Source organism: Excalfactoria chinensis, chromosome 2 (genome assembly GCF_039878825.1).
Source record: "Excalfactoria chinensis isolate bCotChi1 chromosome 2, bCotChi1.hap2, whole genome shotgun sequence".
NCBI classification, from domain to species: domain Eukaryota; kingdom Metazoa; phylum Chordata; class Aves; order Galliformes; family Phasianidae; genus Excalfactoria; species Excalfactoria chinensis.
The window spans coordinates 102,968,060-102,990,715 of record NC_092826.1 but is presented as its reverse complement, the minus strand read 5'-3'; the positions used below and the strand labels follow the sequence as shown (position 1 = coordinate 102,990,715).

Here is a 22,656-nt window from a genome sequence, read left to right as displayed (position 1 = left end):
AGCCTATCAAAATATATATTTACAGGCTCTCACAGTGCAATAGGCAGCAGAAGGTCTGCCACATATACACAGAGAGAAATGCTATCGTATGTTGCTGCTGTAGGGAAGAAGACTTGAATCCCACTCCCACATTAATTTCTCAGTGATATTGGATTGTTCCAGGGCTTACTGGAAACCAGAGGTAAGACTTGGCCAGTCAGTGTCACTCACCTTTTCAGCAGCTTGCAATGGTGATTCTCAGAGTAGAATGCCAGTTTTTTCTGTGCTGGGAGCATTTCGTTTTTCCTGTGATTATAGCAAGAAGCAATTATCCCTTCCCCCTAAAAACTGTTATGGTGTGCTTTACAAGGTTACCAGAATGATATCTCATAGACCTGTTAGGTAGAAGAGTAACATTCTTTAACATTAATATATTTCATATTATAATCTTATTTGGTGTCATACTGTGTTAAGAGACCACCTCTACGAAAACTCAGACACATAATATACTTCCAAATTTGCAGACAACCGCATATGCTAAATGACTTATTCTCTCCCAGTCACATACAGGTGGCAGAATTGGCTGCTAGTTCAAGCATCAGGTAGCTTTCCAAACAGCGTAGAGGGAAGGTGGTTGTTAGCTGGCTGTGCTACCACTGCTGGCATGCTCACCATTGCCAGCAGCTCAGATCAGGTAGTGTTAAGTGCTGAATGAAAACTTGCTCATGCTGCAAGGACTGAATATTCTGAAACTGCTCTTCATAGCAAGTTTACAGAGAATTTTTGGTCCAGGAATTTTATGAATTATTTATCATGATCCTGCTAACAGTTTTTCTTGCAGGAAAAAAATGTTCTTGGAGAAACCAAGAACAAGGAAATACAATGCCTAGGTTGGCAAATGACAGAGACATTGGCACCTTGTGTCTGCTCCAAGCCTGATCCTCTCTTTTATATGAAATGAATAAAAGCAAGCAAGGGTTACAGAAAGCAGCTTGCAGTTGCCCCTCAGGCACCTGGACTAGCATCTAGGCTGGAATTTTGTCACCTCTCTCTTGAGGCATACTCTATCTACCTCAAACGGGTCTCTCTCCATAGAAATTTTAAATTCAGCCCACCAGAAGTGTGTGTGTGTGGGGGGAGGGGGGGGCAATGGGCTAATCACAAAGAAGGGAACTGAACCAAACCCTTGTCACCTACATGTTGCAGAATGCAATAATGGAGATGTTTTAAGACTGCTTGTTTAGGATAATTCTGTGTATTCATGTATTCTGTTCATTCTTGAGAAAGTAGTTAATTTATTTTGTCCATGTTGTGCTTTTGTTTGTTTCTTTGTTTATAAGGAAAGTGTCATTTACCTTCGATTTCAAATCTGTGAATCTTGGGTGAAAAAATATATGTGGTAGCACTGGAGATGGACTTCTTAGAGACTCCAGAAGATATAAAACATTTGTCTATCCTCAGTGTAACTATACAGTCATTTTATGCGTTGATGGCTTTCTAATTTTCTTGTAGTAAAATACAGGAGGTGTGGTTAATGAGCAGTGCAGTACAGACTGGGAGATACGGTGCAGTCCTACACATCTATGTACAATTTGTCTGGATTTGGCTAAGCTGTAGTATGCATATGCAACTGCTAAACTGCAGCAAACTAACTCAGACATATCAGAGTTTATACTATAAGGTTCAGTATTCACTTGCCGCACAGCTTGATTTTTCTAGTGCTACTTACTTCTCAGTTCTCCCTTGCATGCAGTGCGCTTGGATTTCTGAACTATTTCTGTTTCTATCCAATGATGGTGAAGAATCCATTTCATTTTCTTAGCTGAGAAAAGAAGGAAGACTGTAGGTACAAAGGTTGAGTTGTGAACCTGCTGCAGTAAGTTTGAACCCAGCTACCTATCTGAACTCAAATGCTACCTTTTTATGTGTTACTTGAAAGGAAAGCTTAAAATATTCAGAGAAATAGTTTTCTTATCTTTTAGGATGATCTGCATAGCTGTCTGCTTATTGAGGTAAACTGTTGCATTGATATTATATATGAGATTGCACTTATCAATAGATCCTTTGGCACATGGACTGAAAAATCTAATGTGGGAGCATTTGAAAAAGAAGGGGATTAATTTGTACTATTACACAAATGGAAATTGCCTTAATTTGTGGATGCATGCCACTACTTATCTTGAGTAGAAAAAAATGTTTCTTCATGAATCTCTGCTGAGATTTGAATAAACACCAAACTGTTTTATATTGTGAAAAATGCCATAAATCCTCCCAGACCATATTTTAGATTAAAAAGAAGAAGAAGAAAATGTCAAATAATGAGTTATTTGAGGCTGGTCTTCTTGGTTTCACTGCAGATAAAACAACATTGGTCTGTGGTGTGAGGAAAGTTTTTGGACACACCTGGTCTGGACTAAGTGTAACTTGCAGCACTGAGTAGAGATTTACACTATTGGCAGCTCCTCTTGCACTGCCAGTGTATTGCAATGCACTTGCCAGAACACAGGCCTTTTCAACCATTTTCTTTTCCACCTATGCCCTGTGGTGTGCCTGCTGTACACACAGGCCCACCCCGTGAAGGGGAGAAGTGGGCATTCTTCATCAAGCTGTCCTCTGCTGGATTTCAGCATTTTCCATACAATGGCAGGGATGTGAGATACAGCACGAGTGCCAAGTGCCGTCTTGCAGTGTGGTTTGTCTCTCTCTTTCCCTTTGTCATGCTGAAGTTGTTGAGAGGGAAAGATTTCCGTAGAGCAGTTCATTTTTTTGCTTGTACATTGTTGTTTATAAATTTAAATGAGTGTGTTTATGTGGTAGCTACGTGGTGTTTGCACTGTGTTCTGGGGGGTAGATTTCTTTGTAGGTTTATGTATTCTTGATGCATTTTGGTTGAGAGAAAAAAGCACAGCTGGTACTTTACAGTGCTGCTTAGGACAGATCTGAAATGGCAGGCCAGGGATGGTTGTCGTGTCCTAGGGCTAAGAGGCGCAGCATGTCTCATGCCCATATGGCGAAGCTCTCTTTTTCCCAAAAGAGGGTGGCCTCATTCAGCCTGCCTCATGGGAGCAGTTCCTGGCTTGTGCTGTCCCCTGAACCATGCCCAGCCATTGTCTGGGAACATGCTAGCAGGCAGGAGCCAAAACTGTGCCAGGGAGCTGTCTCACAATGGAACAGCAAGGGTGAGGGCACGCCAGCGCCAGCAATGCTCTGGCCCTTTGCCTCTCCCAATGTAGATGCAGCTGTATTCACATTGATGTGCCCTCAGTTTAGCCCAATCTTTAAATCATGTTTTCAGGTTTCCTATCAGCACAGTGATCAGGGCTAACATTGCAGTCCTATCCATTTGAAGAAACTGTTTTAACAGTGAAGTCAAACAATGTTAAAGCAAAATGGCGTGCAAGTAATGGAATACAGCTGTTTTATTTTTTGGGAGCAATACAGTAAAAGGCAGAGGTAATATCTACAGAGATATTTTTGGAGCTAAAAAGGGGGCTGTGTGTTTTTTGAGCTATGCTTAAATTGAACTACTACATATGTCAATGGAAATGTGTGTATATGAAGTTACAGCTGGAAAAAAATATCCTAAACAGATTGAAGCAAGGAAATGAATCGTGAGGAGAATGTCAATAAATACGCAGATACCCTCACAGTTTCTTAAATAAATGCACATTTGCAAAGTATCACGTTGCGTGTTCCAAACACAACTTTAACTCTGTCCCCATATCCATTTCCAGTCGTATTCTGCGGACCAGAAAACCCCTACTGTACATCAAATAAATTCTGAATGTGAGTTACAACCATCATACAATATGGTTATGTTGGAATACTTTTACTATTTAATAACAGACAAAGTGGATATTTTATTTTGGAATCAAAGTGCTGTGCTGTTATGTGGATTTATGGTTTATAAGGTTGGCAGTGTTTCTGAGTACTTTCCATTCCAAAGTACATAAATATAAAGTGGTAAAAGTTTTGTTTTTAGCTTATAAATGTAGTTAATCATCTGTTCAAACAATAAAAAAATTCTATTTATTAATGGCCAAGAAACGTTAGGGGTTTTTGGTTTTCCTTTTTTTACGAGAGACTCATTTAAGTCAAATGGATGAAATGAATAGGCAGTGAATATCACAATGGTTTAGGGGGGATCATAGCACATTGGTTGATCATGTGGAACTTCAGTCATCAAAATCGTTGCTGCCTCTGAGTCTTATTTAAAGGTCATGCTCTTTTTTTTCTAAGATTTCCTTGACGAGTGAAAGAACTATTTGTGTTTGATCCATCCAGTGCGTGCATGGATATGCACTTGCTGAGTAGTGCGCTGAAGTATGCTCTCTTCTTGGAGTTCGCCAAGCTGAGCAGTGGGTGGGCAATAATGCGAGCGCTCTTGTGGGCTACATGAGCATCTGTATTGCTCCTTCTTTTCTCACATCCTGCTTTTTATCGTGGTTACAATATATCTGAACAAGTCAGGCAATTAGACATGTGAGGACCTGGTTCTGCTTGATTATTTGACTTCCTGCAACTAATAATGAGGTTTTTGAAAGATTTAGTACTATGCCATTGAATATAAAAGAGGCTTGGAGGCCTGTATGTGCAATGGAGTTAGGTGTGGTAGATTAGATTTGTCCTGGCATCCTTGTTGAAGCCTCCCTGTAGGCACCATCAGGTGTAATCAGCACCATTGCCAGAAATAACACTGCAGTGTCAAAAACATGGGTGTTTTAAGGGTATAGCCAGGAGACTTGAAGTATTCACATATTTGTTTAAGTGTAGATTAATAAAGATTCACAACATTCTTTTTTCTTTCGTGCGTTGTTTAATCCTGTCGTCTAAAGGCTCTTTGTATTCTTTATAAACACTGCTGGCTTCCGAATTACCTATAACTACTTAGGAAAAATCATTGAAAATATATGCTGAAATGCACAGTAAAGGCCTAAAAATGAAATAAATTCTTTGTAGGATTTAGAGGAGGGGAAAGAATAGTGAAGATGCAACTTAACTATTGCCTCAGGAGGTCTTTCCCCCTTTACTTTGAACAACATGTTCTCTTTCAGTTGCTAAAATCTCCTTTCCCGTTTACTTTCTGATAGATTGTACAGAATAGAAATGGTCATCAAAACTTAAATAGTACTGCATAACAGACACTACCACAGTGAGTCCTAATGTGTGAGCAAGTTTTGATTCGCAGAAGAAAAGAAAAAGCTTTTGGGAGTTCCTGGAAGAGTCCACTTTTTCAGGCTATTTTCTGCCTCTTTCTAGTAACACGATGGCTGTGAGAATAAAGCAAGTTCAGATCAACATGTGCTTGAACTCTGCATGACCAAACAGTGTGCCTCTGTGCCAACGCTAGCCAGGAGGCCTGGCACTGCACCCCAGTCCTTGCTGGCCCTGAGGACTGTGTGGTGTGTGGGTCTGTGTTATCGGGAAGGAGTGACAGCATAAATATAAATGGTAGTAACACCTCTGATGATCTCTTGGCCTTCTGAAAGCATCAGTACATCATATGTTATACAATTTAACCATCAGTTGTAACTGTAAAATGTTAAGGTTATGTTTCCTCTGCTGTTTGTTATCTTCAATTGGATAATATGAGGATTACTCCAAAAGTAATGCTGCCTTCTTTTGTTGTTGTTGTTGGCCCATGACATTAGAGGCAGATATTGATGGTACGGCAGCAGAGGTTGAACCTTCCTGATGATAATTCCTTTACATTTTGTTGCTGTGTGACAGATGGCAGCAGAGGGGCAGCCCGACCAAGAGGCATGTGACATGGAAGTGCGTATGAGGCAAAGGTGTGTCATTTAATTCTTCCACGTAGGAAAATGGCACCCACTGACACTCACTGAAGTTTGCTGAATCTTTATGGAGACAAAATGGTGGATGTGAACACAGTGAAACAGTGAAGTAGCAGAGGGGCAGTCTGACAGAATAGCATGGAAACACAGAATCCTTAAACTTGGAAAGGACCTTTAAAGTTCATCCAGTCCAACTCCCCTGCAGTGAACAGGGACATCCACAGCTAGATCACTTTGCCTGCGTCTCCTTGAAAGTCTCCAGGGATGGGGCATTTATTGCATCTCTAGGCAGTTTGTTCGAGTGCTTCACCACCAGCATCTAGCATAGATATGCATACGTAGCAAAGGTGTAGAATTGAATTTCTCTGTGCAGGAGAAATGGCACCCATTGACATTCACCAAGTCTGGCTTAAAGTTTATGGAGAGCAAACAGTGGATGTGTGAGCACAGTGTGTGGGCAGCATTTTCCTAACATTAATGCATCACAGCAGCTGTGAAACAGTGGGTCATCTCCACTGGTATAGATTTTTACATGTGTGAAGTGCAGGCTCTTATTCATCACTGGTGAAAATGCAGAGTTCATGGTGATACCTATGCTGAAAAATAGTGATCTGTGGACTTTGCTCTATCAAATAGTGTTATTGTACCCACTGCTGCACTGTATTGCATGGGTTACAAATACTATTCATAGTTCTTTGCATGTCTTTCCTTCAGAACACAGAAGTTAGCAGTAAAGCCTTAGTTTTATGTTTAGATTTATAAAAAGCTTCTTTTTTTAAGCTTAAAGTAATCTTACGGTGTCACTTTCAGTCTCTCTTGTGGAAGCTAAATTTCTCTCTCTTGCTTCCTTTTATGTTTAAAAACTTAAATAATTTATTACTGCAAAGGAATGCATACTGAACCCAGTAACCAACGGAGGATGTGGAAAGATTTATTGGGAGAAACATTAAGAGCATTCCTGGCCAGGTGCATTTTTTTTCTTTTCCTTTTTTTCTTTTTTGTGAAGTGGAAAAGAAGATACACACCTCCCGCCAGCTACAGAGATGGCTGAAAGCCCACTTGGAAAGCAGAGAGCATGTAGTTGTGCATTCCTTCTCAACACAAACTGAAGAAAAGGTGATGAGGGGTGCAAAGAGGCTGGCACTGCTGGACAGTGAGAAATATGCTGCTAGATCTTGACAGTGACTGCAATGTTTGTGGCATGAGTGGGTATATGCACATGGTTTCCACTCTCCTTGTACATAATAGAACAACACCTATCCGTGGGAAAAGAGGATGGGGAAACCCCTACGAAACGTGAATAGCGGATTCAGAGTTCCTCAGTTTTTCCTTCAGCCCCAGCTTCTGAGAGTGCTGCTTCCCTTTTGTATTAGCTGAAAGAGTAGCTCCTTCCAGCAGCAGCTTTATTCCTTAAAAAGCAGTGATTGGCATTGTGTTTTTGCATAAGCTGTTGAAGACGTTTATTCTTTCTCTACTAAGCCAAACTTCTTGAAAATGTCATCTGCAATTTCTTCCTCCATACAACATCTTAGAGAAGTAGTGGTGGAAACGTTTGGAATGAAACTATTCCATCTGTACCCACTTTATACGTATCCAAGTTGTTTTACAAGACCCCAGTGATGGAGCTTCTTGCTCTGACCAGTAATCCGTTCTTTTGTATTCTCCTCCTGACTTCTAATTTATATCCCTGTTCAAGTTCCCCTAAGCCTGATACTTCCAGTATTATCCACTGTGGATATGGAGAACAGCTCTTGTTTTCTCTTTGTGGTTCACTTTCTGTATTTGAAACTCCTCTAGATTTTCCCTGGAGTTTTGTAGACCTTTCTTTTCGCCTGTTGCTTCACTCTAATTATTCCCTGTTTTTTTTCAATCCAAGAATGTGTCTGTGCCTGACTACACCTATCAGTATTTTCCCAGTGTGCAAATGAAAAATGATACTAGTTGCAAGAGGCCAACTTATTATTGTCAGTACAATTAAGAAAACGTGCCAATTAGACAAAGGACTTTTTTGAAATGTCATCTGGAGTGCTCAGTTGGAAGCCTATCATCAAAGTGGCATTTTTTGCTTTCTTCCTGTGTTAATCTCTTTACTTGCCTATCAAAATCAGGCTACTTATTAAGGTTATGGGATATGAATTTCAGTGTAAGCTGCTGAAGTCCCAATGCTTTGAATCTGTGAGTTGTAAGTAGGTTGCAAAATTGAGGTGAGATTCAGTGTGTACTGAAAATTGTGGGTCTTTATAACTGTACTACTTAATTAAATCATACATTTTGTTTCAACGCTCTTCAGCCCAAAATGTTGACTGCATTCTAGATCTTAAAAATCAGTTATGTAGGAAGTGATAGAATCAAGCTTCTGTTTTCCCTTTATTCTGTATTAATTCCAACAATTAGAATATGTTCCTTATTTTCAGTTCTTAAGTCATTGTGGAGATTGGAAAGTTGGTATCTCTACATAGGAAAAAGAAGTTATAAAAGTTTTCCAACTAATAAGGGCAAATAAATGTTCTTATTTTATTTTATTTTTTAATGGCATACTTGTAAATTGTTGTTTAATATCTACTTCTCCAAGTTTTTTAATGTATTTCTTCCCCTGCTCTCTTCTTATTTTATTCTATTTTTTTCCAGGACAATTTGCCACTCCAGGAGACAGTAAATTCTGCTGCTGCTCTTATCATGGCACTAATAAAGGACAGGAACCCTGAGCTGATTGGCCAGCTTTTGGTAGCATAAGGCCGTAAATCATTCATAGCTTTTGGAAATGTTTCTTTGTCATCATTCATTCACCAAAGGTCTTCAATCATTTAAGTTTTGATGAAAACTCTGGATTTATGGCATTTACTGTTAAGATCTTCTAACAACGTATTTTTGATACCTAAAATGCAAGTCTGATATTATGTAGAAAGTGTAAAATGAAAGTAATTCTGAGATACACTGGATACGCGCTTTGAAGGAAGATACTGAAACATTTTTTCTGAGGTACTATTCATTTAAAAAGGTCCACAGAGGACACCAAAGTATTCAGTCTTCGTGTAGAACTGTCTTTAACCCATCCATATGTATTGTTTTGCATTAATGAATTAATCCTAGAGCATAGCTTTTGTTCTTTGGATGAAATCAGTTAACATTTGTTGCTGTGTGTATTAATGAATATTTTATGTACCGTATGGCCTTACTAACATCAGTGGAAATGTATGTTGCAAAAAGTGTTTGTTAGGTCAGATTCCCATCCTCCATGGAATAAAGGGTAACGCTGACACACACACACACAAAAATATATACATGGGAACAATGAAGTGCTATAGCCCAGTTTTCTAGATAGGTGTGCTGTGGCTGCAGCACTCCTTAGTACTAATACTTCTTCCAGAACCCATGTGCTATCATTCAGAACTTGCTCCAATAGCTTTTCTGAATACAGTATTATCCGCACTAGAAGCATCCAGGGAACTTCCCCTTCCATCTGTCCTGAGTCCATCAAGTTTCCCTCTGTCATCAGATGTATCAGCTACCTGCTTGCTGCTGTGCTTTCATGAGGACAGTCTCTTGTATCTAGGCACATGGAAACTATAAAGAATTTGCAAAATCCTCATGGATCCTAGATGTAGAACATAATTTAGCCAGGAAAAGGAAATGGGTAGGTCAGGTAAAGTGGAGAGTGTCAGTCTGTGTGGCATTCAGGATTGATCCCATGTTAGGTAAACCTTTAAAAAAACATCTCAAATAAGACTTCTGATTTCAACGCAGGAATTTGCCTCTCCATTGTCCAGCAGTGCGTGTGGGAAAGTTCTTTCCTGTAGATCAAGTATTCAAGAGGATAGGAGAAAAGATCTGACTGTTGCTCAGCAACAGAGGTTGCCAGTGCCAGCACTGAAGGCTGGCTGAAGGAGATCCTAGCACTCCCACCAGGTCCCAGTCTCTCTGGTGTACGGACAAAACTGTGAGGATAGAATGATCCAGATTTGGACTCCGTCCCTCCCCCTTTCCCCAGATCTCTAAATAACTGCCTAAAAATGGCTCAGTAATATCTGCTGAGACACCTCCATCTTAAATTCCTTTTAGAAGCTGATGCTGATTTGAAACTTTGTTACAGTAGTGGCAGCTGAGTGTCCTGTATCCAATGCATAAATTTTCTTCCATACAGAAATCATCCCAACACATCTAACACAGCTCTCATGCATCATCTGCTTTCTTCTTTGATTTTCTCCTATCTAATTTGATTAGTAATTTGTCCTTTTCTGACACTGCACAACGTGGGCATTTGTATTAGTTCAGTTTGTGGCCATACAATAAGACATGTTTTATTCATATATATATATTCATACCTGGTCATATTCAGAGTAGTCAGATAAACGAGGGACTGAAGATTTTATTATTGGTATCCGTAATTTAACAGGAAAACCTTCAAAAATAAGTTTTCTGAACTCACTTTTACAGTGATGAATTTTGTGAAGGAATTTGTCTCACAGGCTTCTAGAAGACGTGATAGAAGATGTTTCTTTGACCGTACTTTTTAATTCTTTGCTTTAAGACTGAACTACAGTCTGTGATGTTTTTACCCCACACTGTAATAAGCAAGTGAATTTATAAAACCCCTTACATTTTCCATCCACTCATTGAGATATACGCATTGAGATAAAGTCTTTGCACTGGATTTGGGGTAAATTGTCGTTTGCTTAAACGGAACCTTTTACTTTGTTGTATTGTTTTTCTTAACTCAAAAGGATTTAAATCCATTTTTAAATGTCATTGAAATGAACTGCTGCAAAGAAAAATGATATCGTGATTGTTTATGAACCTCTTGTGAAAAGAGAACAAATGGTGCTCAATAAGACGTGTATTTCAGGTCCTCGAACATATTTAGTACTAAACTCATTGAAACTCAAAGAAAGTTAATGTACTGTTATTTGTCACATTATGTATTATTATTATTGTTTAACCATCATTTTAAATGATCTACGAACACTGAAAAATCCATTTTGCGGGAAGCCAAACACTACCAGCAGAACTACTGGAACACATCACAAAATAGTAGAGCTGCAGTAAAAAAAAAAGAAACTGGACTGTGAGTAATGCTATTGTATATCCAAACCAAAGTTAAATGCTGTTTTGGATGATTGTTAATACTTACAATGGGAAATAAAGATATAAAATGAAATTAAGAAACTGATTGATTGGTTTTTTTTTGTCTGTACATACCCTCTTACAAATAGCTGTATACACGAGAAACTTGGAAGCCTTTTGTACACACATGCTGTTTTGAATTTAGCTAGTGAATCAGTCACCACCCGTATTGCTTTGACCATTTGGACAGAGATAACATGGAGTAAATGAAGGCTCCAACCCTGCCATCCTTGCTTACCTTACTCCATGAGCACTCTAATTAATATTCCATTAGTAAAAGTGTTCATCAGGAAAGAAGATACGAATCTGGCCCTAAGAATGTTTTTCATAGTAGTAAGTGAATTAGATTTGTATATTGAAGCTGACTCGCTTTGAGCAATGTCTGACATTATATTGCTTCATTTGTCTTACATCAGTTGATGGAAGAGTTTCTAGCTACAATCTGTTTTTCTTTAGTTTTCTAGGCTACCTAGCTTGAAAAGATGGTCTGATGGTTCTGTGAAAACTGCTGAAACAATGAAGAAGATTGAATACAGTGGAATTAAAAAAGACGACAACATAAAGAAATGAAGTGGAATGTGACCCTATTGTGATCAGTGGCATAAATCTAGTTGACTTCAGAATATGAGGACTTCAGTTTGTCTTGGTAACTAACACGGGCTGTGGAACAAAAGCCTTACCGCCTCTAGTGCATTCAGATTTGCATTTGTATACAACACCAATTTCTCTTTGTCTCCCTGGTACTGTTCTGGGTGCCCCCCAGACAAAAGCATCCGAAGAAACGTCTGGTTCTTGATTACTGCTTAGCACTTTCCAGTGGTATGGCATTTTTTCCTGTCTGTGGGTCACTGAAAATAGAAGGGCCATAATTTGTTTTCTCTGTTCTCTCCATTTTGGGCACCTAGTATACTAACCATGGCTTTCTGTTCAGGTTTTATTTCAGAAGGAAAGCATATTTACTTCCAGGTACATGAAAACATTTGTTGTCTCATTTCTCCTTCCTCTTCATCCATAGCTTTGAGAACTGCTGGTACATCTTTTCAAGTTAACACCAGGATGTCAGGTAAAGCATGTCCATGCAGCCCTTTGTAGGGACAAGGTAACCATGGTGCCCCATTCACATTTCATCTCTGCCATCTCTGCTTTCCTCTCGTTCCTGTTACGGAAGGTTGTAGGATTCAGGGACGGCTCCTGTTATGTGTTCCTATAGGAGTACTAATAATATTTTTAAGGTCTCTCATTGTGAAAACTGGTTATGAAACACTAAGATATAAAAATCTTTTTCATCTATAATTTATAGAAATATATATATATATAAGAATTATATATAGAAATATATAATTATAATATAAAATGCTCAAATATAAATATATTGTTTAATGGCAATCTTGAAGAGTTGAATTCTGTGTAATGTGGAAGAAAAAACGTGACCCTCCTTTCATTGTTCCTGTCCAAATCACTGAATCAATCTGATCTTTTGCACCTGGTTTATAATAATTTGTAATTGCACCCGGTTAGATGACTAATGCCCTTCTCTGTATGTCGCAGTAAGATACCTACACAGAGCATCCAAATGATTTCCAATCATTGTGCCCATGGTGCCCGCCCCTTCATCTTTAGGGTGGTAAGTTTTTTGGGTGTTTGCCTTCCTTGTCCCATTTCTCAGCCCACTTGTTTATCACAATTCAACTTGTCTCATGTTTCTGGCTTTACCATGGAAAAAAAAAACAAACAAACACTAAAACCACATTTTTTCCCAGTGTGAAATGATTTTAATTGACAGGTCTTAAAAAACACTTGTCTAATATACATTGTCCTTGGTGATTCCTTCCAGGAGTATGCAACTGATTTTGAGATCTTAAAAACGTGATTTCAGTGCCTGTGCTGAAGAAGGAGACCCAGCTGTGAAAATACTTCTATGATAGAATACACTTGGCTTGCCTACACCAACCTGAGAAGGAAAGTGACGTTTTTTAATCTGCTTACCTACATATTCATTTAAGTATGTTTCTCACTCTTTAGACGGAACCAGATCTTGTCCTTAGTCCTGCACTCAAAAACTGAAATTGTAATTCAGTTAAAATCTTACAACACTGAGTTATAACACAGTTACAAAGATAGATGAGGGAAAAGATTTGGACAAATGAATGGTAGCATGATTTTACGTAAGATGGAGAAGCAAAGAGGCAAGAGAGAATATACCAAAGCACCTCCAGATGGCAAAATCTGCAGGGGAGACCCTTGAATGGCATGAAATGTGAAGGGCTGTGGGCAGGAAAAGCCTCCCAGGCGTGGTAGTGCCTGGGACTGGAGCTTAATAAAGTACTTCCCTATTCAGCAGTCATTTCAGACAATTGCTTCTCATGGGTAATTATTTGTTGCTAGCTCTGAATCTTTTTCATTACACTGCCTCTTTTCTGTTATTTTCTTGCCTCAGACTAGCCCTGTCACTTCAAATTTCATGTTTCCTTTTCATTTCGTCCATTCCCTTGTCTTCCCCCATGCCATTCTCCCATCCTTTTCCCTACTTCTGTTACTTGTTCTTGCTCTCTCTATCTGTCACTCCCTTTCCATTCCTCCCAGCCCACCCTCGTTGAAGGAGGTGGTCCCCCTCCCTTCTCCTGAAAGCTAGGCCGTGGTCTGGCATGAGAAACCCTTCCTTGCTCCTGGATCAAGAACTGAGGCACTGGGGCTTTGGCACTTCTGTGCTTCTCACAGCTGGGACTAAGAACAGATGTCACTTCCGCTGCCAGTTGCAGGCAGATGAGCAGCAGCTGCCCATGGGGACAGACCTCCTGCATGGCAGCTGCTGGGCTGACACCCAATGCTGCTCATTAACCGGTGTCAAGCTGCAAGCAGCCCTGTCCCACTTGAAGGGGAAATGATCTGCTCCAAGGTCAGAGCCCCCACTGGCTCAGGGAGCCCCTCTTGGATTTGTAAAGTCAGCACCAAGTTAACGAGCCAGATTTGCAAATCTATCAGAATCTCAGAAACAGCAAAAAATGAAAGAAAAGAAGCCAAATTCAGGTAGAGCTTGATGTCCTGGTGACTGGAAAAAAGTATGTTTTCACTTACTAACCAGTGGCTTTGCCAGGAGTTGCTCAGAGACAAAAACCAAGGCACCCCACGATGCTGTGCTAAGCAGTTCCTTTCCACAGCAAAAACACAGCCTGACTAAAAGCCCATTGAAGTCAATGGGACTGAAAGTTCCTCCCAGTGCTTCCAAGAATGTGTGGCATCTCCTCCCTCTGGCCATCTCCAGCTAACTTCACACATAACCATGCTGGTTGTGCTCATTTCTTCTTTATTATTATTTTTATTGTGCTGCAGTTTAAAGCGTGTATTTATGCTGTGCTGAACTCCCTCACCATTTGGTGGGGGAACATTATGGTCTCGTTTCATCCCAAATATGTTTTGTAGTTTAGTTGCGACCTCCAACCTAAGCACTCACAGGCCTATAGTTAAGTGGATTACAGGGGCACTTCTAAGCAGTATTTCAGAATTTAAGATCTCTTTTTGAGGACTCACTCTGAGTTCAGAGACAGCACAGGAAACCTAAAAAGTTGGTCCTATGGTTGGTTTAAGCTGGCCTGCAAGGCTAGGAAAAGTCCTAGCATCTTCTGGACAGTGTTTTGTCCCTCTTTCTATGCACTAGCACTGATGTTTGTGCTTCTGTAGAGCAGGTTGTTAGAGAAAGAAGGAAAACTAAGCATTTTTTGGCAGGAAACATCTGTGTGAGAAGTGATTAGCTTTCTTCATAGTCATAAAGTGGGATGGATTTGGGGTAGGAGGAATGTCATGAGTCCTTTTGGGAAGCACTGGGCCAGGAGCACACAGAGCACAGCCATGCGGGCGCAGCTCAGCACAAGTCCTGAGTTGCACACCTGGGGCACTGGTTTCTTAACTTTGCAGCCTCAGGTCCTCCCCGTGTTCAGAGCAAAGTGAGCATTTGTTGTTCACTGTTATGCCCCTTCTGCAACAAGGGCATGTAGGCAGGTGAAGTACAAGAGGTTCAGGTGCTACGCGTGGCTCCTCTGTTTGATGATCATGTAATTGGGGAAGTGGCTGTGTGCCCTGACATGCAAGCCACTCTAAATACGATACATCTGAAAATGCTCAGAGATGAACTGCATTCCACAAGGGTAGGTCAGGGTAAGACCAGGAAGGAAGGAAACAAAGTGTTTCTCACCTCTTCTGAGGCTGGAAGAGGTAAGAATGTTTCAAGAAAAGCTGCAAAACATCTTGAAGTGTTTAGCAGGTGCGGTATTGTTCACAATTTTTACATTTATTTTCTTTTAAAGCAACTGACTTCTGTATTTATTCCTGCCTTCCATTGTACACCTTTGTCTAGGAAGCTCCACGTCAGTGGGAGATTCATGATTTGTCCAAAGATTTGTAATAGCAGCATAACTTTGTGTAAGAATAAGGATTACAGCGGCAGCAATGCACCCTCTGGTGGTTACGAGAGGTTTTGTATCGAGAATCGCCCAGTGAAGAGACAAGAGAGGAAGAGCCGGCGTTCTGCTTTCCATCTTCACTGATTCCCTTACACAGAATGCTGCAGCCACCAGCCCCACATGAGCCCCAGGGACTACTGAGAGAATGATGCAGCTGACTTAAAGGGGAGGCTGGAGAACATACTTGGAGTGTGGGCTAATGGAAATGGGGAATCATGCTAATCAGATTGCGTGGGTGGAGGATGGCAAAGCACTTCTTATGTGCTGGGACAACTCCTGCCAACAGGTGCTTGCCTTAGGCCGGATACTTGGGAGCTCATGCTGGTTTCTACAGACAATCCTCATTCCTCTTAAAACATACCTTCAATATTATTTGTTTCCTGTCACAGGGAAACACTAAAATACAAGCAAGTTCTGGCTAGTTTTAAAGACTAGCTGTCCTTCTTTGTGTTGGATATGGCCGGGGACCCCAGCGAGTGTTAGTGAATTGCTAAAATAAATTGGGGATTTTTAAACTGTAATTAAATGGGAAACTGACAACTGCCAGCCCACACTAAAATAGGAGCTCTGTATGAAAGTTAAATAATAATAATAATAATAATAATAATAATAATAATAATAATAATAAATTAGAAAGATTTTAAGCATGAGGTAAAATGGGAAATAAAATCACAGTAAGAAGTGATGGGCATTAGACTCAGTGAACACGACAGAATGAATTGTAGTCCTTGATTATCATTAAGAGATATCCTGGAGAATGAATCTTGTTCTTTATGTTTGTGTTCTTCCCCAAGAAAACAAGAGTTGTGCCAAATGGATCATTAGAGGATCTTTCAAGACTAAAAAGCAGTCTGAGAAATATTCAATGTGGGTCAAACTAACTGCAGAAAATCATACTGCAAATTGTGATACCCTGTAAGTAAAGCACCAAGCTGTTTGGTAGCTCTTTCATGCCCTCTGCAGTTAAAACACTGCTTTGTAGCTGTGCACTGAAACCACGTTTTTCCTTGGCTTGCACTGTACATCTTATGGTAAATGATAAACAGCAAAGCAGTAATCATAGAATCATAGAATTGCTCAGGTTGGAAAGGACCTTAAAGATCTTTGAGTCCAATACCACTGGAAGTTTTTTTTTGGGTTGTCTGCAGCCTACACTGTGACTTTTATTACTCACTCAACTATCAAGCAATGCTGTAAAGCAGATGAGCCTTTGTGTTTACTGCGGTGCCACTCAGCAATATTTGAGAGTACAGAATAAGCAGAGGAGCACTCCAGTGTGAGAGCTTGGGTGGCACACACACAGTTTCACTACATGTATGCAAACATACATATGCAGACTTAAGTTCTCATACATATTTGCTGTAGAAATGTGTAGATGACCACATGAGCTACTTTAAAGCAATAATGAGTTTCATCTGTTATTTACAGCTTCTTTATTTTTGCATTGTTTTCAGAGACTGCTGATTACATTTATGCACAGAAACACATGAAGGTCAAAAGAGTTATAAGAACAGGTGAGGAAATGTGTCATTTCAACTGATTGTAACTGGATGACAGTACGGATTTCAAGGAGATGTCTGAGTTTCAGACACAGATTTGTATATAGTGAATCATATCCCTTCTGTTTATATCTGAAGGCAAACATGTGAGTCTGTATTAAAAAATTAATGGAATGAAAGAACGAATAGCCACTTAGATTAAAAAAAGGACTGTAAACTCCTTTCTTGCAGGTCCTACTCTAGCAAAGCACTTTAGCATATACGTAACAAAGCATGTGATATTCATTATCCATAGAAGTGCATAAGGTGCACGAAAATGAGTTACACTGCAGGGCAGTGTGAGCAACATATTCCTTCTTATTCCTATGATACCTTCTAGTATCATAGAAGGTTAGTCCTGAACTTTAATTAAGGCAATGAACTAATAACAACAACATGAATAATAATAATAAATAGACAAAATAAAAGACCATTGGTGCTAAGAGAATGATCTGCTCTTCAAAGCACCAAAGGTATGCAATTGTTTTTGCAAACAATGATGCTTTATGTGATTTTTGAGGAGTGACATCTGCTTACTGGTTCTGGCATGGACTTGCAGCATGTAAGAAAACTGAGCTGAAAGTAATGCCTTCTATTTACCTCCATGGAAATAATGAGGTATGCTCCAAAAATAATGCCTCCTGTTTATTATGTCAGCTCAAGATGTTGGAGGCAGATGCTGGTGGTATGGCAGTACCCACCATGCCCAGAGCAGACTCCTCTGCTAGTATCTGGGGCCCACTGGAGGCCAAGTTTACCCCTTTGTGAGAGAAGTGCTGTGAGACATTATCCCTGAGCAACTTAGGAGACTTGCCCAGGCTATGGTTCCTTCTTGATCCCCAGCCTGATCTGATGAACCACTGTTTCAGACAGTTGCTGAGCTCAGGACTATAGATGCCAGAGGTGGCATTTCTTTGAGCTTCCCCAGATGATCTTTGTGAAGCAGCTCCTTTTTACCTGCTCTGTTTGAGAATAGGGAGGCTGATGTTTGGTGGATCAAGGAGGAGGAAATACATAGGAATCTTCTACCTGAATGAATTGTTATGAAGAAAAGATACCATGTATGAAGCTGAAATTGTGATGGAACCAAATAGGAGGTTTTTAGTTGTTGTTGTTGCTTTTTTGTTTGTTTTTTCCTTTTCTTTAAACCAGCACAGAACACATGGGTTCACCAAAACCAGTGTCTAGCATTTCTTCATCACAGAAATGACTTCAGAGGAAAGTGGCTCAGACCCTTGTTCCCAGTCTGGGGCTGTCCTCTGGCCAGACTCCTAGCAGGATGACATCTCTCAGCAAGATAGCATAAGTTTTCCTCTAGCTAATGTCAGAGCTAAGTACCAGAGTCACACAACCCTCTGTGAAAGATGTTTGGCCAATGAGACAAATCCATAGGGAAAGATACGGTGTTAAACATCCAAATATTCCTTCCATAAGGCAATATGCTGGTATAGGAAAAAAAGCAATTTAAATAATAATTTTAATGCTTTTCAAAAAGCATTTGGAACCAGCTGCATAATTGCAAGCAAAGCACTTAGATGCTGAACTGTGTTTTACTTTGATCGAAAATACTAAACCAGATGTTTGAAAATTTCCTTTTTCTCTCAGTATTCATACTAAGGAAAAAAATGAAAATGTCACTTTCTGGCTTTGAATTAGGTTGAAATGATTCAAATGCCAGAATTCACAGAGGGATAAAAAAATGCTCCGCGTGTCCTGCATTTCTTACCTCACCTCTTAGCACGGGGCTGCAGTGAGGGGGGGATGTGCACTTGGCAATGGGGCCTCTGGACCTCAAGAGAAGGGGCTCTCCTGAGGACATGCAGAAAACAGGATCCCTAGAAGGCCTGTGTTATGTGAAGTGATGGGGAGAACCTCTGAGATACTGGGAAAGAGAATAAATGATTGAGGGAGATTAAGGCTGTTCCTGCAGTAAACATACGGTTCTACTTATTACTTAACAGCCCTTTCTGTGGGATACTCCTCTGAGTAACTTGCCGCTGGATAATTGCAGGGTGTAGAGAGAGATTTTCCCTGGAAGAGAGGAACAGGAGAGGCCTTTAGCGGGCCGCGGGGCTGCTGTGCCCTGCAGAGGGAGTATAACACCAGGAATGGGCTCCTGCAGGCTGCTCCTCTGAGCCCTGCCATTTGCAGAGCACAGCTTTCCTCCGGTGGAGCTACTTAGCCACTTAACCTTATTAGGGGTAATATGAACGTGCTAAAGGTTAGCTAATGGGCTTAGCTAATGAAATGCAATTTATGATATTATGAAGTGAAAGTGTAGGAGCAGGAAAAAAAAGAAAAAAGAAAAGAAAAAAAAAAAGAAGGCCTCCTGATTTGTGCCAAGGTTAAGTTTGTGGACTTCCAGCTGAGGCATGTGAGCACAAGACCTCCACCTGCTGAGGTAATCAGCCAGCCCGGGCCCACAGGTAGCTGCATAAGGTTAATGTGTGGAGAAACAGGTGAGTATGTTCTTCAGCCAATCTGGCGCTGAACTTTTAAAAGTAAAATTTATTGTAACAAATTATCATAAAGTCACAGAGTCACGGGTTAACAGCGAGGGAGAGAGCCAGCAAAGATTTCTTACGTGTATTTGCTCGGTGTTAAATCACTTGTTACCTGGATGTGTGGGCTTTTCTCAAGTGGGTGCAGAGTAGTGTTGTGAATGGCAGTGCTGAGCCAAGGGAGCTGCATCTGGTGTGTGATTCTGGGGAGCAACGAGCAGATCTTTCACTGCCAGGGCCAACCAGAGAATGAGGAGCTTGGCCAGACACTGTACGTGTGCACAGGGGCACTTTCATCTGCACACACATTCAGTGTTGTAGAATCTCGTGTGGCACACACAAGGTTGGTGTTATTCTCAGTTGTTCCCTACCTGTTCATTTTTTGATGCTGTTACTTGCATCCACTTGCCTCCTGGTTTAAGCAGCAGTAGTAGTGGTGTGGATAACGAGTGTCTCACCCCGATTTATAGAAGAGCTGTAACTCCCAACAAGGGAATTGGGCTTCTTTGCTAATGTTAAAATGGTCAAATGACCACTGACGCGTAATATGTTTGATTATCATTTAGACACTAAATCCTTTTGATTCTGTATCCTGTTTAAGTGCTGCCTGCTGTCAGTGCAACATACACAGAAAACATTCTGGCTCTATATCAGCTTGCTGTGTTCTTGTTCTATCATATTAGATTGAATACAACTGCTGATAAATGAAAAAGAATCCTTTCTCCACCCATTAGTGAGAACACATTACATTCTTCAGACAGGCTTTTTTTTCAGATTTCACACATTTCACCCAGACAGTCATCTCTTTCCAATTATTCTGACCTTTTTGAGTCACAGACATGAAGTTTTCCATTAGTTACTGTTAGCATTGGCTTAAACAAGTACAACATAAAGCATTTAATTATCAGTGGCTCACGCATAGCACTTTGTATGTAAAGGTCCCCAAGTACTTTATAAACATTCATTAAAGGTGACAGCATGCAACGTGTTGTAGCTAGGGAGAGCTGTTCCCTCTCTGCAGAGACATCATTTCTTAGCTTCCATTTACTCACAGGCTTGACGGTGAATTCATACGACTATACCTCTCCTGCAGGACAGAAGCACACGCTCAAAAATTGCTACCACTTCTGACTCAACCTTTCCTTATAACTTGCTCCTGTGAGCCCCCTCTCAGTGATACCCATCCAAATCTGTATCCATCAATGTCTCACTGGCATCTTTATATAAAAGACTGTGACAGTCTACCTGTTTTAAGGATTTGACTAGGTGTGTGACTAAGTTTGGATCACAGATACTCCAACTACAGTTCACACTGTCCGCACTAAATATAAAAAAGTAACTATAGATATTAGAATGTTAAGCAGTGCACTGCACACCTCTCTCTTCGTATTTAACTATTCATAGAAAACCATTGCTGGGCTGCAACTTCTTTGGTTTCTTCCAACTCTTTATTTATTGACAACACAGTGAAACTCTCCAGAGTTGGGCAGGTTTGACAGCTTGGTTTCAATTAAAAAACATCTTTCATGTATTATCGCTGATTTTTGCATTAAAATAAATATGTATTGAAAACAACTGAAGGCTCTTAACACTTTGGGTGAAAAGATGAAAAGAGTGTTACTTGAACTAATGACTGAATGCACAAGAGAAATAAATGGAGGAAAAAAAAAGAATACATGTCCAAATATTCCCGAGCTAACAGTAACCCAGGGTGGTCCAGTCATACTGTTGAAGGTGTTGGCTTCTGGAGATAGTAAAAGATATCCCCCAAACAAACCAACTTCCTGTGTACTGCACTGGGCTTGCACTTATAAGCCCTATCTTTTGCAAATTGTATTAGCTCATCGCAACACAGGTCTGATGTAACTCTGCTAGTTTGGTTTTCCTATTAGCCCAGTTTCTACTATTTGCGATGCCTCTGCCATGCGTTCCTCCATGTGGTATGGAAGAAAAAGGAGGAGAAATGAAAAAAATACACTCGAAAAACAGCTGGTTGCACAACCCTGAAAAGCCTTGAAAGAGTCCTCATGGGGAGATAACTTAGAAGGACATTGATGTGGTGAATAGCTGTGGTTTTTCTCCTTAGGAAAAGAGGGTCAATCCATTCCTTGTAAATATATAAAATTATTTGAAAGAAGTATTGATTCCTGTGCCAGCTTTTCCTCCCCTTTGAAGCAATCCCAAAACCTTGAACTTTGGCCAGTTTCTCAGGTCCAAAAGAATAACAAGAGCAGAAGTTTTGACCAATCGTCTAAGATACTTTATGAGATTTCTCCTGAGGGATGGAGATCAAGAAAGTACACAGCTTAGTAAAAACACTGCACTCTTGTCTTCTGAAATAGAAGAGGTCTGAAGTCTCACATACAACCTATAGCAATCTTCAAGTAGGTAAGCATAAGAAAAGCAAGAAGTCCTAAGACAAAGGTTTATGGTTTGTTTTGGTTGACACGTCCTATAGTAGGGGTTTGCATATTCTATGTATTTGCTCAAATTTCAGGGGAAAAATCTAACAGTAGCTCCTAGGGAACTTCCCAAGGAGAGAGAGAATGCAGAACCTACTGGCAGCACTCACCTCTGCACACACTTCTCAAAATGGTAAGAGCTTTTGACATTCCAGATGGTATCTCAGCCTCTGCTGCAGGTTCTGCTGGCCAGAATCCCTTCTGCTACACCAGCTGCAAAGTTTTTCTTCGTACAGAGGTTGTTGTCAGCTGCAAATCCATCCTCTCCTGCTCCATTCTTTTGTGAGATTCAAGAGTGCTTTTCCCATTCCAGGACTTTTTCTTACCCCTGATTAACATTTTCTTATCTTCTTTGGACTGAAATTCTCACTGACCCATTTTCCAGATGAGATTGGAAACCTCTTCTGGAAACTTCCTCTTCTATTTCCTGGGGCAATGCCTTCTGCACACATTATTTATTTATTTATTTATTTATTTATTTATTTATTTATTTAATCCTTTCCTTGTTCTATAAAATCAGGGACAAATATTTTCTTCTCTTAAAGTAATCCTCTTCCACCTGATACAGCTTGCTTACCACATCCTGCATGTGGAACATGTGCTTAAATACAAGCTGTCCTGAGCCTCTGGGCTACTTTGCTGCTCTGATTAGGATTGTTAAGTGATCTTGCAGACACATTAATAGGTGCTATTTTAATATAAATGCATAGATTGCATTTATTACATGTAGTGGGCATTCTATTTGTATATACAATGTGTGTCAAATGAACGCAAATTTACACATGCATAGCTTGCTCCAAAAG

At 40.2% G+C, this 22,656-nt stretch overlaps 1 protein-coding gene across 1 annotated transcript in view; it reads left to right on the top strand.

Moving 5' to 3' along the window:
- The window catches only part of CRPPA (CDP-L-ribitol pyrophosphorylase A), a 104,761-nt gene extending 93,837 nt beyond the window's left edge, over nt 1-10,924 (top strand). The window contains exon 10 of the mRNA XM_072329079.1: nt 8,403-10,924. Coding sequence (XP_072185180.1) covers nt 8,403-8,507 — 105 coding nt within the window. The 3' untranslated portion in view covers nt 8,508-10,924. The remainder of the gene's footprint in view (nt 1-8,402) is intronic.
- Nucleotides 10,925-22,656: the final 11,732 nt, after the last annotated feature.